The sequence below is a fragment of the Schistocerca cancellata genome, chromosome 5 (assembly GCF_023864275.1).
Source record: "Schistocerca cancellata isolate TAMUIC-IGC-003103 chromosome 5, iqSchCanc2.1, whole genome shotgun sequence".
NCBI lineage: Eukaryota > Metazoa > Arthropoda > Insecta > Orthoptera > Acrididae > Schistocerca > Schistocerca cancellata.
The window spans coordinates 617627166-617642314 of NC_064630.1; the positions used below are offsets into that span (position 1 = coordinate 617627166).

At 42.5% G+C, this 15149-nt stretch overlaps 1 protein-coding gene across 1 annotated transcript; it reads left to right on the forward strand.

Moving 5' to 3' along the window:
- The first annotated feature begins 1695 nt into the window (after positions 1 to 1695).
- On the forward strand, positions 1696 to 9790 carry LOC126189014 (uncharacterized). Its single transcript, XM_049930830.1, has 2 exons — positions 1696 to 1748; positions 9415 to 9790. Exons 1-2 carry the CDS (start codon positions 1734 to 1736, stop codon positions 9652 to 9654), a joined length of 255 nt encoding a protein of 84 aa, XP_049786787.1. The 5' UTR covers positions 1696 to 1733; the 3' UTR covers positions 9655 to 9790.
- Positions 9791 to 15149: the final 5359 nt, after the last annotated feature.

Genomic DNA, 15149 nt, shown 5'->3' on the forward strand with positions numbered 1-15149 from the left:
CCATGTCCGAAAACATCATCCAACGACGCTGCAGGTGCGTCAAAGTCATAGGCGCCAGCGCCTGTGAATGTACAAATATACAGGATTATTTCGTGATGACGTCCAAACTTACTAGGATGATGGAGAAGGATAAATGTATGAATTTGAGGTAGGGTTTCCTGAACCGAAAACAAACGAGTCGAAACTATAAGTGAAAACTTCTGACAGAGAAATACATGTACTGGTACTGTTGCTAAGACTGAAGGGTAGACCACTTTCAGCGTTGATAATATAGAAGTAAACAAGGAAAAAATATCCAGTAAACCTGAAACACATCTCCCCTATTGAATAAATGATCATAGCTCGTAAGATACGTATTTTAGAATCCGTATTTACTGGACTTTTCTCTTGTTTTGGTCCGTACTGTCACCTCTAAAGTTGCACACAAAGTTGCATATCCTACCATCTTAGCAATAACAATACCAGTACGTGCATTCCACCGACAGAGATATCACAACGGTATTCGCTTATAACTTTCTACTCGTTCGTTTCCGGCACAAGGGCGCCTACATCAAATTGATACACTTATCCTTCTTCATCATTGTAGAAAGTATGTAACATCACCGAATCACCCTGCATATACATACATTTACAGGCGCCGGCACCTTTTACTTTGACACTCTCTAGCGTCGTTGGCTGACGTTTTCGGATATGGATTTCTGAGTAAAGCTTGACCTCTAGGAGTGTGTAACATGAATTGTGACTTCCCTATATATCGGTGCGAAAGCCGATCTTATTTCCGGCATTCTTTGATCCGTCTTCTCTTATTTACGAAGCTGTGTGGATCTCAGTTTCAACAACTTTCCTTCATCCTACTCCCTCCAGGGTGATTATTCGTCATTCTAGGTGTTTTCGAGCCGTCTTCCACATTGTCTGTCCACAGTTTTCGTTGCCTTCGTCGCTGTTACTTGATCCCTACACTCCAGAAAACCTGGATGAAATTTCGGCTTCCAATAAGGAGTGATTAGCAGCCGTGTTTCGTCGTAACGATTAGGCACACACACAGCGTACACGTTAAATTTTGAACACAACACTGACGAGTCTATAACATTAGTGTCTTCTTGTTCTACGTTGTGACACATGGCAGCAAAAGTAAGACAAAGCCACTACAACAAATAAATGGGAGGAAAGATTACAACGTAATAGAGCGCCTGATGTTTTCTCACTCTACATCCTATCTACTAATTTAATAAAGCTCATACTCGATTTTAGGTCAAACCTGTGACTATTACACATAAAATACATTTTATGCAATCATTGCTGAGTGTGTTTTCTTTTGTCATTCCTGAAGCCGTTTACCAAAGAGGGTACTTAGATGTCAACTACTGGGTGTATCTTACGCAATCCCTCAGCAGTAGGACAAACAATTTGCGCTGTTTTCACAGTGACGTATTTGCTAAAATGCACTTATTGGCGTTCAGTGGTTCCCCGGTTCGCTCTGGAGCCTCAGCGACCTTGTTGCATTGTTTGTTCAGCTCTCGCACTCCATCGAAAAAGATTGACGTCACGCACCGAACGTGCTTCGGAAAAACTCACTCACATCACGGTCCTTTCCCCAAAGTTATTTTAAACTAATCATTCCAAGTGGCTTTCTGAGAAAGCAACAGCTTCGTTATGCGCAGCAGGAGCTGTAGAACATATATAAGCGGACAGAACTCAACAGAAAAGTGCAGTCTGTTATCAACATCAGCATCATGAACAAGTATCTGGTAAGTTGTCTCTCGGGCATTTGCGCGCTTTCGCAAACACCTGTAAATTTTCATTCACTGCGAAGTCGTACAAGAAGTTTAGATTTTGCTACTTGTCAGTTCTTGTACGGGACATTGACATATTTCAGATGTAGATGTGGTGCAAAAATACTACGGTTCTGCTGGTAGTTCCACATGTTTATAATGTGTGCCCTGTACCACAAAAAACTGTAATATACCTTTAAGCTCTTATTTACCATCGGAAGGTCCATTGTAGTGTGTATAGTATGGAGCCAAAGGTTATACATTTGAGAAGACCGACGGAAGTATCATGATTATGGGAGGCACGCGTGGTACAGGGTTGGCGAACATGTTATAGCTTACCATTGCTGCCCGACTGTTTTAATGGTTGTCCCTTTGCTTTTTCATCTAATTTAGTTGCTATCCTTCTCTGTTGATTTAAATAGAAAAAAAACTGCGCACCCTGTCTAAACTATTACTGAATTCTAAGAGATAAAGAGTTCATGTTTGAGAATTAAAATTGCAAATCATAACGTAGTTAATCAGATACACTAAATACTTGAGGAGAAAGCTGTTGTAACATTAAGCAAGAATTTTATTCCAAGGTGTGCATTCTGATAGATTAAGCCACAGATTTTATTTGTCTCACTCTGTAACACAGTTTTATGCAGTTTGATATCGTATTGCAACCTCATTACTATATACTCCCTACATAATTCTCCAACGCTTCTTCACAAAAATGTTTTCGGATACATCACTGAAGATTTTTGCAGATTATAAGAACACAAGAGATCCGAATGGGGGACTATTCGGGATTCGTATGCCAATGGAGAGATCATCATGACACTTTTTCAATTACAGGCCACGTCCTGTGGATACACGTTACGTGTCTTTAATGCAGTGGCTTCCATTCCTTCTGCATCCTCATGCATCATTGCTGATTCTTTCGCCTTTAGATGCAGTTTACCACCCCCAGCACAAGAGAGTGCCCTGAATCTCTGTAAGCTCCTCCGCCCTCACTGACAAGGCCGCTGGCAGAATGAAAGTGACTTCTTATGCTTGAACTCCTCGGCCGCCAATACTGACCATTAATCAAACTTCAAGCGGTAGCTAGGTTAGAACCCGGAACTTTTGACATTGTGATTACTAATCACAGATGCTACCCCGAGACCACGGGAACACTCTACAAGCCGTTGCGTGGAATGTCAGAAGCTTCAACGTGGTAGGAAAGCTAGAAAATCTTAAAAGTGAAGTGAAACGGCTCAACCTAGATACAGTAGGGGACAGTGAAGTGAAATGGAAAGAAACAAGGATATCTGACCAGATGAATATAGGATAATCTCAACAACAGCAGAAAATGGTATTGTGGGAGTAGGATTCGTTATGAATAGGAAGGTAGGGCAGAGAGTGTGTTACTGTGATCAGTTCAGTGATAGAGCTGTTCTTATCAGAATCGACAGCAAAGGAACACCCACAACGATAGTTCAGGTATACACGCCGACGTCGCAAGCTGTAGCTCAAGAAATAGAGAAATTATATGAGAATAATAAAAAACGTAAGGGAGATGAAAATCTAATAGTCATGGGAGACTGGCATGCAGTTGTAGGGGAAGGAGTAGAAGAAAAGGTTACAGGATAATATGGTCTTGGGACAAGGAATGACAGAGGAGAAGAACTAACTTCCTGTAACAAGCTTCAACTAGTAACGCCGAATACTCTGTTCAAGAATCGCAAGAGAACGGGGTATACTTGGAAAAGGGCCAGGTGATGCGAGAAGATTTCAGTTAGATTACATTATGGACAGACAGACATTTTGAAATCAGATACTGGATTGTAAGACGGACCCAAGGGCAGATATAGACTCAGTGTAGTAGTCATGAAGAGTAGGCTGAAGTTCAAGAGATTAGTCAGGAAGACTCAATACGCAAAGAAGTGGGATACAGAAGAACTAAGGAATGACGGAGTACGCTTGAAGTTTACTAAGGCTATAGATACAGCAATAAGGAACAGCTCAGTAGTCAGTACAGTTGAAGAGCAATGGACATCTCTAGAAAGAGCAGTCACAGAAGTGCGAAAGAAAATCATAGCTACAAAGAAAGTAACTGCGAAGAAACCAAGGGTAACAGAAGAAATACTTCAGCAAATCGATTAAATAAGGAAGTACAAAATTGGTCAGGGTAATTCAGGAATACATAAATACAAGGCACTGAGGAATGAAATAAAAACGAAGTGGGGGAAGCTAAGCTGAAATGGCTGCACGAAGAATGTGAAGAAATCGAAAAAGAAATGGTTTTCGGAAGGAGTGACTCAGCATATAGGAAAGTCAAAATAATCTTCGGTGAAATAAAAAGGAAGGGTGATAACATCAAGAGTGCAACGGGAATTCCACTGTTAAATGGAGAGGAGAAAGCGGATAGGTGGAAAGAGTACTTTGGGGTCTTCTGTGTGGGGAAGATTTGTCTCGTATGATAGAAGAAGAGACCGGAGTCGATTTAGATGTGATTGGCAATCTAATATTAGAATCAGAATTTAAAAGAGCTTAGGAGAACTTAAAATCAAATCAGGCAGAAGGTACAGATAAAATTACATCAGAATTTCTAGGGTATAGATAACATTTAATCAGAATTTCTAAAATCATTCGGGAAAGTGACAACAAAACGACTATTCTTGTTGGTATGTAGAAAGTATGAGGCTGGCGACAGACCATGCAACTTTCGGAAAAATATCATCCACACAATTCAGAAGACTGCAAGAGCTGACAAGTGCGAGAATTATAACATAATCATCTTAACAACTAATGCATCCAAGTTGCTGTTAAGAATAATATAAAGAAGAACGGGAAAGAAGTTTGAGGATGTATTAGATGACGGTAAGTTTGGCTTTAGGAAAGGTAAAGGCACTAGAGAGGCAATTCTGACGTGCGCTTGGTAATGGAACAAGACTAAAGAAATATCAAGATACATTCATAGGATTTGTTGACCTGGAAAAAGCGTTCGACAGTGTAAAATGGTGCAAGATGTTCGAAATTCTGAGAAAAGTAGGGGTAAGCTATAGAGATGGGTAATATATAATATGTACAAGAGCCAAGAAGGAATAATAAGAGTGGACGACCAAGAACGAAGTGCTCGTATTAAAAGTGGTGTAAGACAGAGATGTAGTCTTTCGCCCCTATTGTTCAATCTGTACATCGAAGAAGCAATAATGGAAATAAAAGAAAGGTGGGGAAATAGAATTAAAATTGAGGGCGAAAGGACATCAATGATACGATTCGCTAATGATATTGCTTTCCTGAGTGAAAGTGAAGCACAATAACGTGACCCGCTGAATGAGATGGTCCAATGAGTACAAAATGAGGCTTGAGAGTAAATGAGTAAATCGAAGAAAGACGCAAATAATGAGAAGTAGCAGAAATGAGAACAGGGGGAAACTTAACGTCAGGATTGATGGCCACAAAGTAGATGAAATTAAGGAATTCTACTGCCTAGACAGCAAAATAACTGACGGATTGAGCAAGGAGGACATAAAAAGCAGATTAGCACTGGCAAAAAAGGCATTCCTGGCCAAAAGAAGTCACCAGATACCAAACATAGGCCTTAATTTGAGGCAGAAATTTCTGAGAATGTACGTTTGGAGCAAAGTATTTTGTGGTAATGAAACATGGGCTGTGGGAAGACCGGAACAGAAGAAAATCGAAGAATTTGCGATGTGCTGCTGCGGACGAATGTTGAAAATAAGGTGGAATGATATGGTAAGGAATGAGATACTGCACAGTATGGGAGAGAAAACGAATATGTGTGAAACACTGACGAAAACAATGACAAAGAGAAGGGACAGGTGATAGGACGTCTGGGAATGACCTCCATGATGCTGGAGGGAGATGTAGAGGGCAAAACCAGTAGTAGAGATTGGAATACATCCAGCTAATAATTGAGAACGTAGGTTGTAAGTGCTACTCTGAGATGAAGCGGTTGGCACATGAAAGAAATTCGTGGGGTCCGCATCAATCCAGTCAGAAGACTGATGACTCAAAGAAAACAGCACACAGGACAATTAATCACCGCCTAGAAAGAATATTTTGTACCAGTCGCAGCCGTGCAACGCGGCTCAAGAACAGAGGTCGTAAAAATTTCGAAGACAAGTGTCCTGCCTTGTCAACGATAATCTGTTCAAATACGACAGGAACTGCTCTGGAGAAGGTTACCGCGTGACAGGTCGTAATTTTGTCTCTTTTAGAATGATGTAAGCCATCGAATGTAACGACTGCTCAATGAGGCCTTCAACCGCAATGCTTGGTGCGTGGTTCTGTAACGTTTTAGTGGTATTATTCAATCCATAACTATCGCCCACTCATTCATATGACATGAAAATGAGCCAGGATGTTTACTTCATCATTTTTGGTGACAAAGTATTTGCGTTTTCTCCAGCATCTTCAAGATGAACAGCCGGCCGCGGTGGCCGTGCGGTTCTGGCGCTGCAGTCCGAAAACGCAGGACTGCTACGGTCGCAGGTTCGAATCCTGCCTCGGGCATGGGTGTGTGTGATGTCCTTAGGTTAGTTAGGTTTAAGTAGTTCTAAGTTCTAGGGGACTTATGACCTAAGATGTTGAGTCCCATAGTGCTCAGAGCCATTTGAACAATTTGAACCAAGATGAACATTCTGTGTACACTCGCGGCTTCCAAGATGACAACAGGCAGCGTGTCATACTTCAACTATCCCGCGGAATCGTCCGAGCTTAATACCATGGAAAACACCTGCGACTATCTGGAACAGAGGGTTAAACGCAGCTATCAACATACCCACAATTTGGTAGGTGTATGAGCCTAACCATCTGTCAGTTGGTTCAGCTCGACATGACTTACATACAGAAACTTGGAGACTCTCTTCCTCGTGGAATTAAGACCATTGTCAATGCTAGAGACGGTGTTATACGGTGTGTACCCTGTGTATTCCTTTTTTTGTACAGTGTGTTTTTTCAATAGCACAAATTCTGAAATTGTCAAGAATCTTCTTCTCTCTTCTTCCTATTCACTATTGGGGCTTGTGGCTTCTTAGTCCATCCCTTTGCTGGCCTTCCAGCACATCTTCTACCTATAGGTTGCTGGTTTGGCATATGAGAATTTTTCGGGGGATCCAGCCGGTGTTCATCCGAAGTACATGATCTTTCCAAGATATCCTGTAGTTGTGCAGCCTCATCAGAATTGGTTCGAGTTCCTTAAGGACGTCATCAGATTAACTCCTGTCGCGTAATTTGTAGCTAGCCATTCTTCTCAGGAATGGCATCTAGGCGCTTATTAGTGTCCGTTCCTCATCCCTAAGAAGTGTGCAAACTTCAGTGCCATACAGAAGGGTAGGTTTCGCCAGGGTGTTATTTGTTTCAAGCCTGATGAGCCGTTGAACGAAAGAGAGTCTACTGATGCTATTTATTAGGCCCGTGAAGTTTGTGTTGCATATCGTGTTTTTGAATGTTGCTGAGGTCCTACCTTAGTTACCTGAGTGTGATTATTTGCTTGACGGTTGTGTTGTCTGTCGAAATTTTGGTTATCTTGTTGCCTTTCATGATAAAGGCTATAACTTTGGTTTTATTGAGGGCGCTTCCTCCCCCCACCCCTCTGTACATTTCTACAATTGTGTGCAGGTCATACGGTCATCTCTGTACATCATCCTCTTCTGCAAGAAGTAGCCGGCTGCCTGGGAACTAATATGTTAGGGTGAATTTGTCTTGATTCTGCCACGGTCATTTTATTTCCATTCACTGATGATTTTATTATGTATTGTGTAGAAGCAGTGATAGGGAGCATGCTTGTCTAATTCCTTCCCTTCCGACAGCCCATTTCTGACTGCAATAACATATTAGCTGTATATGACCAGAATTACTTTTACGGTGTGTGACGGGCTGTTAGTTTCTGCCAGGAGTTTTCTAACCTCTCTTCTGTCAACTTACCGAAATATTTCTTAAAACACAAAATTTCATTCAGGCAGTATACTGGTCTTTGGAGGTCGTCTTCATTTTTTTTTAAATAATGACAGTATCATCTACAAGAAGAAGAGGGACATCGTCTTATTGAAGGCACCATCATTGCTGGGTGGGAGGGTTTGCATGCTTCGACAAAGTGGAAGGCTTTGCTGGTGGCAGCGTAGCTACTGGCAGGGTCATCGAAGCAGGAGTAGTCTAACGGAGGACTCAAGCAGGGCTCTAGAGGCGCTGTGAAACCACTTCCCCTTCGGAAACAACCCCTCCAGAAAAACGGGCATGTCACTATATGCGGGGGATGCATCCCATCACGCGACTTAACCAGTGCAGCGCTTGTAACACGACTAGGGTATTGTAAAATTACTGGCAAACTCACAAATAGCGTCAGATATGGGTCTGGATCAACTGGTGACAACCAGATAATCTTATGCTAATTCCTCCTAAGTATATTTCGCGAGTAGACTATGAAGGCAAGATAATGGAGATTCGAGTTCACACAAAGGCTTATCAGAAATTATTCTTCCCGCTTACAATTCATGACTTCAACAGAAAAGGGGGACTGTAACACTGGCACACAAAAACCGTAGGCAATGACGTGTACTATGAGACAATGTATGTCTACGAAGAGCAAACGCCGGCCGGAGTGGCCGAGCGGTTCTAGGCGCTACAGTCTGGAACCGCGCGACAGCTACGGTCTCAGGTTCGAATCCTACCTCGGGCATGGATGTGTGTGACTTCCTTAGGTTAGTTATGTTTAAGTAGTTCTAAGTTCTAGGGGACTGATGACCTGAGAAGTTAAGTCCCATAGTACTCAGAGACATTTAAACCATTTTGAAGAGCAAACGGCCTGGTCTTGCCCCACGATGACACGCGTCCTTCCGTCTCCAAGGTCACACAAAGCGTAACGGCCACGTTCCAATGGGATCAGCAAGAGCATCCGCCCTACAGCCCGGACACATCACTATGCGACTTTCATGTGTTGGATCCTCCAGAAAAAAATCTCAGAAGAAGCGCTTCAACTCGGACGTCTAAATTAAAGACAAAGTAGAAGTCTCGACTTCAAAAAATATTCAGATGTGTGTGGAATCTTATGAGTCTTAACTGCTAAGGTCATCAGTCCCTAAGCTTACACACTACTTAACTTAAATTATCCTAAGGACAAACACACGCACCCATGCCCGAGGGAGGACTGGAACCTCCGCTGTGACCAGCCGCACAGTCCATTACTGCAGCGCCTGAGACCGCTCGGCTAATCCCGCGCGGCGACTCGCCTTCTTCCAGCTCGTGAAAGAGTGGCAGAGTTGTGATCACGCCTCTGGTGTTTACTTTTGTATAAAGACTTCAGTTATACCCACACTGATGTTTCGTACCTTTTCTTTTGACCACCCCTCATAATAAAACTTTGGCCTTGACCACAATTATTTATTATTATTCATTAATCCTTACGCGTTTCGGCATTAATCTATTTTCAAAAGATTTCAAAAGATAAAAAGCCTTTAACGTGGTACTTTGCTGATGTTGAAAACTGGGAAAGTCTTTTTAAAAGAGTACAGCCGATTTCCAGACCTATGCTATCCCACTTCGAGTTTTGCTGTCGCTAATGACGTTGTCATCGATGGGACGTCAGACCGTAATATTCTTTCCTTCTTCTTTCCTAGCTCTACTGTTTTCTAGCAGGTGTGTTTGTGTTGAACAGGTGGTCCTGGCCGTGCTCCTGGTCGCCGCCATGTGCGTCTCGCCACTTTGGGCCAGCGCTGTGCCGGATCACCATGGAGGCCCTCAGCACTCGCAGCACCATGGTGGCGGATCCCAGCACCACGGTGGCGGCTCCCAGCACCACGGTGGCCCTGGGCAGCACCAAGGCGGTGGCCCAGGCCAGCACCAAGGCGGCGCCGGCCACCACGACTCCCACGGAGGTGTGGGCCACCATGGCTGATAGGACTTTGGGTCTGCTCTGCTTCTACCTCCCCAGCAGTGCTGCAACATTCTTCTGGCGATAGTTGTCTCTATACAATGTAATCAACTTTTATTTCAAGCATGCTTGGTAAATAAAAAATCTCCAATCATTTAAAGCGTGTGAAAATTTTTCAGCTTTAAAATTACAAAACGTTTCGTGATCTGTTAAGTCTGTAAATCGTCTATTGCGTGATACTAAGCTTAGAGAACTCAACAACGACAGGACAGAAGCACTGTTTCTGGTAATTTCTTTTTAATGGCAGTATGATGATGTAAAGTTAATTTTGATAAACCGATGGTCTGCAAAGGGTCGATTGGCTTTTTGGTATGCTAATGTAACTATTTATCTATTCCTCCCGTATGGCGACTTCTATTGAATCAGTCTCACTCTTAAATAACAGAACATATGTGGCTTCAGACAGAAATTTGTGAATTAAAATTAACTATTAGTAATAACGAACATTTCCGGGCGGGAAGGAGCGCCTGGTCCCCGGCACGAATCCGCCCGCCGGATTTGTGTCGAGGTCCGGTGAACCGGCCAGTCTGTGGATGGTTTTTAGGCTGTTTTCCATCTGCCTCGGCGAATGCGGGCTGGTTCCCCTTATTCCGCCTCAGTTACACTATGTCGGCGATTGCTGCGCAAACAAGTTCTCCACGTACGCGTACATCACCATTATTTTACCACAAAAACATAGAGGTTACGCTAGTCTGGTGTGAGATGTTCCCTGGGGGGTCCACCGGAGGGCCGAACCGCACAATAACCCTGGGTTCGGTGTGGGGCGGCGGAGGGGTGAAGTGGACTGCGGCAGCCGTCGTAGGGTTGAGGACTACTGCGGCTGCGGCGAGGCCGGAGCCTCTCCGTCGTTTCTAGGTCTCCGGTTAACATTCAATACAATACATACAATAATGAACATTGATATAATTGTTATACTTCGCTGAATTTGTATCTGACACACTTTGTTTAAACGATAGCCCATAAACATTTTATTCATAATCTGTGTTTAGATGTATCATATTACCACGAACGATCTCAATGAGAACAAGCTCCGTCATTCAGTTCGCTTCTATGATGTGAACAGTAGCAAAAACTTGGCTTTTTTTACAGGGCATCCGGAGGTGGTTTGCACAATAGACAATACACAATAAAATCATCAGTGAATGGAGATAAAATGACCATGGCAGAATCAAAACAAATTTACCCTAAGACGTTAGTTCCCAGGCAGCCGGCTACTTCTTGCAGAAGAGGATGATGACCGGAGATGAGCGTATGGCTATACACAGTTGCAACAATTGTAGAAATGTACAAGAGGAGCCGGAGGAGGGCGGGGGGGGGGGGGGGAGCGCCCTCAATAAAACCAAAGTTATAGCCTTCATCATGAAAGGCAACAAGATAATCAAAATTTCAATAGACAAGACAACCTTCAAGCAAATAATCACACACAGATAGCTCAGCGACATTCAAGAACACGATATGCAACACAAAATCACAAACTTCACAGGCATAATAAATATCATCATCAGACTCTCTTTCGTTCAACGGCTCATCAGATTTGAAATAAATAACACCCTGGCGAAACCTACCCTTTTGTATGGCACTGAAGTTTGCACACTCCTTAGGGATGACGAACGGAGACTAATGACCGCCGAGACGCCATTCCTGAGAAGAATGGCCAGCTACACATTACGCGACAGGAGTTAATCTGATGACGTCCTTAAGGAACTCAAACCAATTCTGAAGAACTTCATTTGTTCACTTAAATAAAGAGGATAGGCATGTACTCAATGAACAAACGGATTTCCACAGTAAACTTCGTATCGATAAATTCATTAATGTTGTTAGGAGTATTAGTTACCTACAGTATCGTAAGTCTCCTATTTGTAATGAATGTGATGATGCTTTTGGCGCACTTTTTGATGTTACAACAACTCTTGTCGCATTTATGACGGGCGTTTTTGTTGTATGCTGTCCACTCGTCAAATATCGGGTGCCTAGGAAACCTGCTTCTCGGATCGGTAGACAACAATTCATGCAAATCGGATTAATAAATTTTATTGCAGAAAATTAAATGAGAATACTTTCAGAATTTACAATGATGTGTCGCAAACAAATAGCGACAGACAAATAAGAAGTCTCTTCAGTGTAAACAGTTCGTAATACAAGAGAAGTAATACAGATCCTGAGGGGCTGCTATACGAGTGCCTATTCTTGATGTCGCTGTGGAAGTCAGAACGGCCAGCCTTCAACTGGGCCGCGTCCAGGCGGCGCGGTGCTGGTGTCCTCTTCGTATAGAGGGAGAGGCCGCTGCCGTCGGATTGTCGTCCTAGAGAGGGTCGGTCCGCGGGCAATTGGCTGAAGTTGTCTTCACAGACCTCTGCTTTAACGTTCCTGACCGGCTTGCGGAGCTTGACTTTACAGTTTTCATAGATTTAAGTTAGTGTCAGATGAATGAAATGCACTTTGTACGGTTCGTATTTACTGTTGTAAGGTCGGATCGTATACCGTTTTGTGTGCAAGAGTGACGATGAGTACCACGTTTGTTATCGTCGGGCATTACGTGCTCTTCCACTGTAAGCTAACCTAAACAATGCTCCCTCCTCCCGGTCTTTAGCTCACACTGTCTTTAACTAGAAGACGTACGACTTTGATACTAGTGGTCTTTCATTATTTATGTCTTTTTTAAATACTGGCAAAAGCAGAGTTTCCTAGGACGTATTGGTTTTTCGCGTACTTTCGAGGCGTTTTTTCATTAATGTAATAAATAGAACGATACTAATCATATACAAAAATGGTTCAAATGGCTCTGACCACTATGGGACTTAACTTCTGAGGTCATCAGTCCCCTAGAACTTAGAACGAATTAAACCTAACTAACCTAAAGACATCACACACATCCATGCCCGAGGCAGGATTCGAACCTGCGACCATAGCGGTCGCGCGGTTCCAGACTGTAGCGCCTAGAACCGCTCGGCCACTCCGGCCGGCTAATCATATACAAGCATTTGTATGTACACCCCTATCAACGCAGTACATTGAAGCTCCAACTGGAACACAACTCTTATAATCTTTACGCTGTAGGCAGAACTGAAGGATGCTTGTCGATCCACCTAACCAATACGCCTCAGACACCGACTTCTTTGTCACTTAATTAACGCCCCTGCCCTCTTTGCGAACCTTCCGTCTCCCTCTCAACTTCACCTTTTGGTGTCGGCTTTGACAATTGAAACTTGGCCATGTAAATCCAAGGAAATAATACACGACATGATGAGTTAACTACGTAACAATCCAAAGCAAAACACACAAAACATAAATAGATCTACTAACCGTTCTGACAATTTTTCCCGTTCTCACAAACTATGAAACACTCTTGTGCTTACCACGCACATCGTTTTGATATACATGATGTCCCATTTTTATCTATACCGGTAGATATCTCTGGAGCGGCACAATTTTCCAAAAAGTACCTGGTAAAAGTTATAAGGTTTGAATGGGGTTATGGAGTGGTTACCTCGAAATGACCTTGAACCCAGTTTTTAATGTCAAACCAGGGTCAAGTTCATTTTTGCAAATGGCAATCCCTATTTTTTATTCCATATTCGTATTCTACGTGAAAAGATACACATTGCTTGTAAGGTACATTTTTTTCAAAAGACCATTGGTTTGTCGCCATGGGGCACTTCAATGTAACTTTCCCAGGTTACCAATATCTTGCAAGAACGAAGCGAGATCGGGAAAAATTTTCAATGAAAATCTTGTATGTTTTCTGAACTCTGTCCACTGGCGAAATTTTCGTAAACTTGAAATGACCTTCAAATTCTTCAGTAGGGTTTAACCTAAAAGTAAATACCGTCGGCAAAGGCGGTACCAAATGTGCATCACTTGGAGGGTGCCGAGTTAGTGACCGTCATTGTGATTGTGCCGGCACTATCAGAGAAGACAAGAGTGGAGTTTTGAGGCTAACTGGTAAGTGTCATTCTCGGGAAATTTTGAAATCATGACTGAAGGTTCTGAGAAATTTTCCCTTCAGAGCAGACTGTGCTCACTTAGAATGATTCTTGACTGGCATTACTCTCATAAATTTATGTCTTATGGGCATAGAAAAATGTGTGTTAAGGGGTTTAGAAAAATTCCACCTCGTCGAACTCTGATGAATTTCGCCTCGTGGGACTCAGAACCATCTCGTCTCACGAGACTCTAATGAGTTCCTGCGAAGTCAAAATTTTTCCAAATCCGTATGTAACCTCCCCCTCACTTATCGACCTTAATGACAGTGAAAAATTAAACCGCGTGTACCTAATGGAAATTTGGGAAAAGCAATCGTCACCGAAGTTAATCTGTCGGTAAAGAGGGAGGAAAGGGTTACATCTAAATGAAAGGAAAAATGCAAATGAAACTGGTGGAAATTAATTTTGAAAAGGGGTAAAGTTAATAAAGAAAGTAAATGTGCGGTCGTTACGTTAACAATTAACTAGCGGTAATTAGATACTTGAGATTTGGGGGAAATTACGGTCGCCAGTCCTAAGGACAATTACTATAGTAACTGAAAAAGAAAGGTTATTACACATATAATTAGCACTAGAAGCGTGGAAAATGAAGGTTGACACGTGTAGTGTGAAAACTGAAAGTTTGTCAGAAGTAATAAATTTCGATACACTCTGACTTAATTTAGCAAAAGAATTAATAAAACCGGAAAATCGAAAGTTAATTTAGTGACTGAAGTTAATAGTGAGCTTTCATTCTGAAGCACATCGAAATTCAGTAAAATACAGGTAGTCTTGGACAACATCAACACTCATTATAAAAGCTACTTGAATCTACGCAATTTAGAAATAAGAGGATTAACTTTGAACATGAATTAAATGATTCAAAACAATTAACAATAGTAAAATTTAGTACGTACCAAGCTGAGCTGCAGTCACAGGTAAGCTAAAATACGGTAACAAAACTCGCACTCTTAATTTGTGCTTGCGTAATCTAAATATAGTAGCCAGCTATGAATACCTTAACTGAACTTTGAAATTAAAGCAGTGAAATCGAATGATGCTGGCGTTTGAATTTCAACGACACTCGGGTTCATTCCGGAAAAGGAAGGGATCCTGCTTAGTAATGCAATTGGGACAATGAGCAACAAACGTTCATGCTAAGTTGCTGTAATTTTGTGATGCAACAATTTTAAAAGTTTGAAAAGCTGAGGTCTGCCATACAGTTCTAAAACTTTATGTGCTTCCAGTCTTCCTTGTTGGTTGATTGAAGGTTTGAAGCCGTCGATCGAGGAGGTGGCGACAGTCACTCATTGTCGGGCGTCGCTGTTGCAGAAGCTGGATGTTGGCGCGCCTTCTTCTCGACACGGTCACCAAACGAAAGGGGCTCTTGATGTGCGCCAGCTAATGCTTCCCGTCCGCGACACCATGTCAGAAACTATCATCGCAAGTCGAGCGCAAGTACATGCTGCCAAACCCCGAAAGCGTGGCAACTCG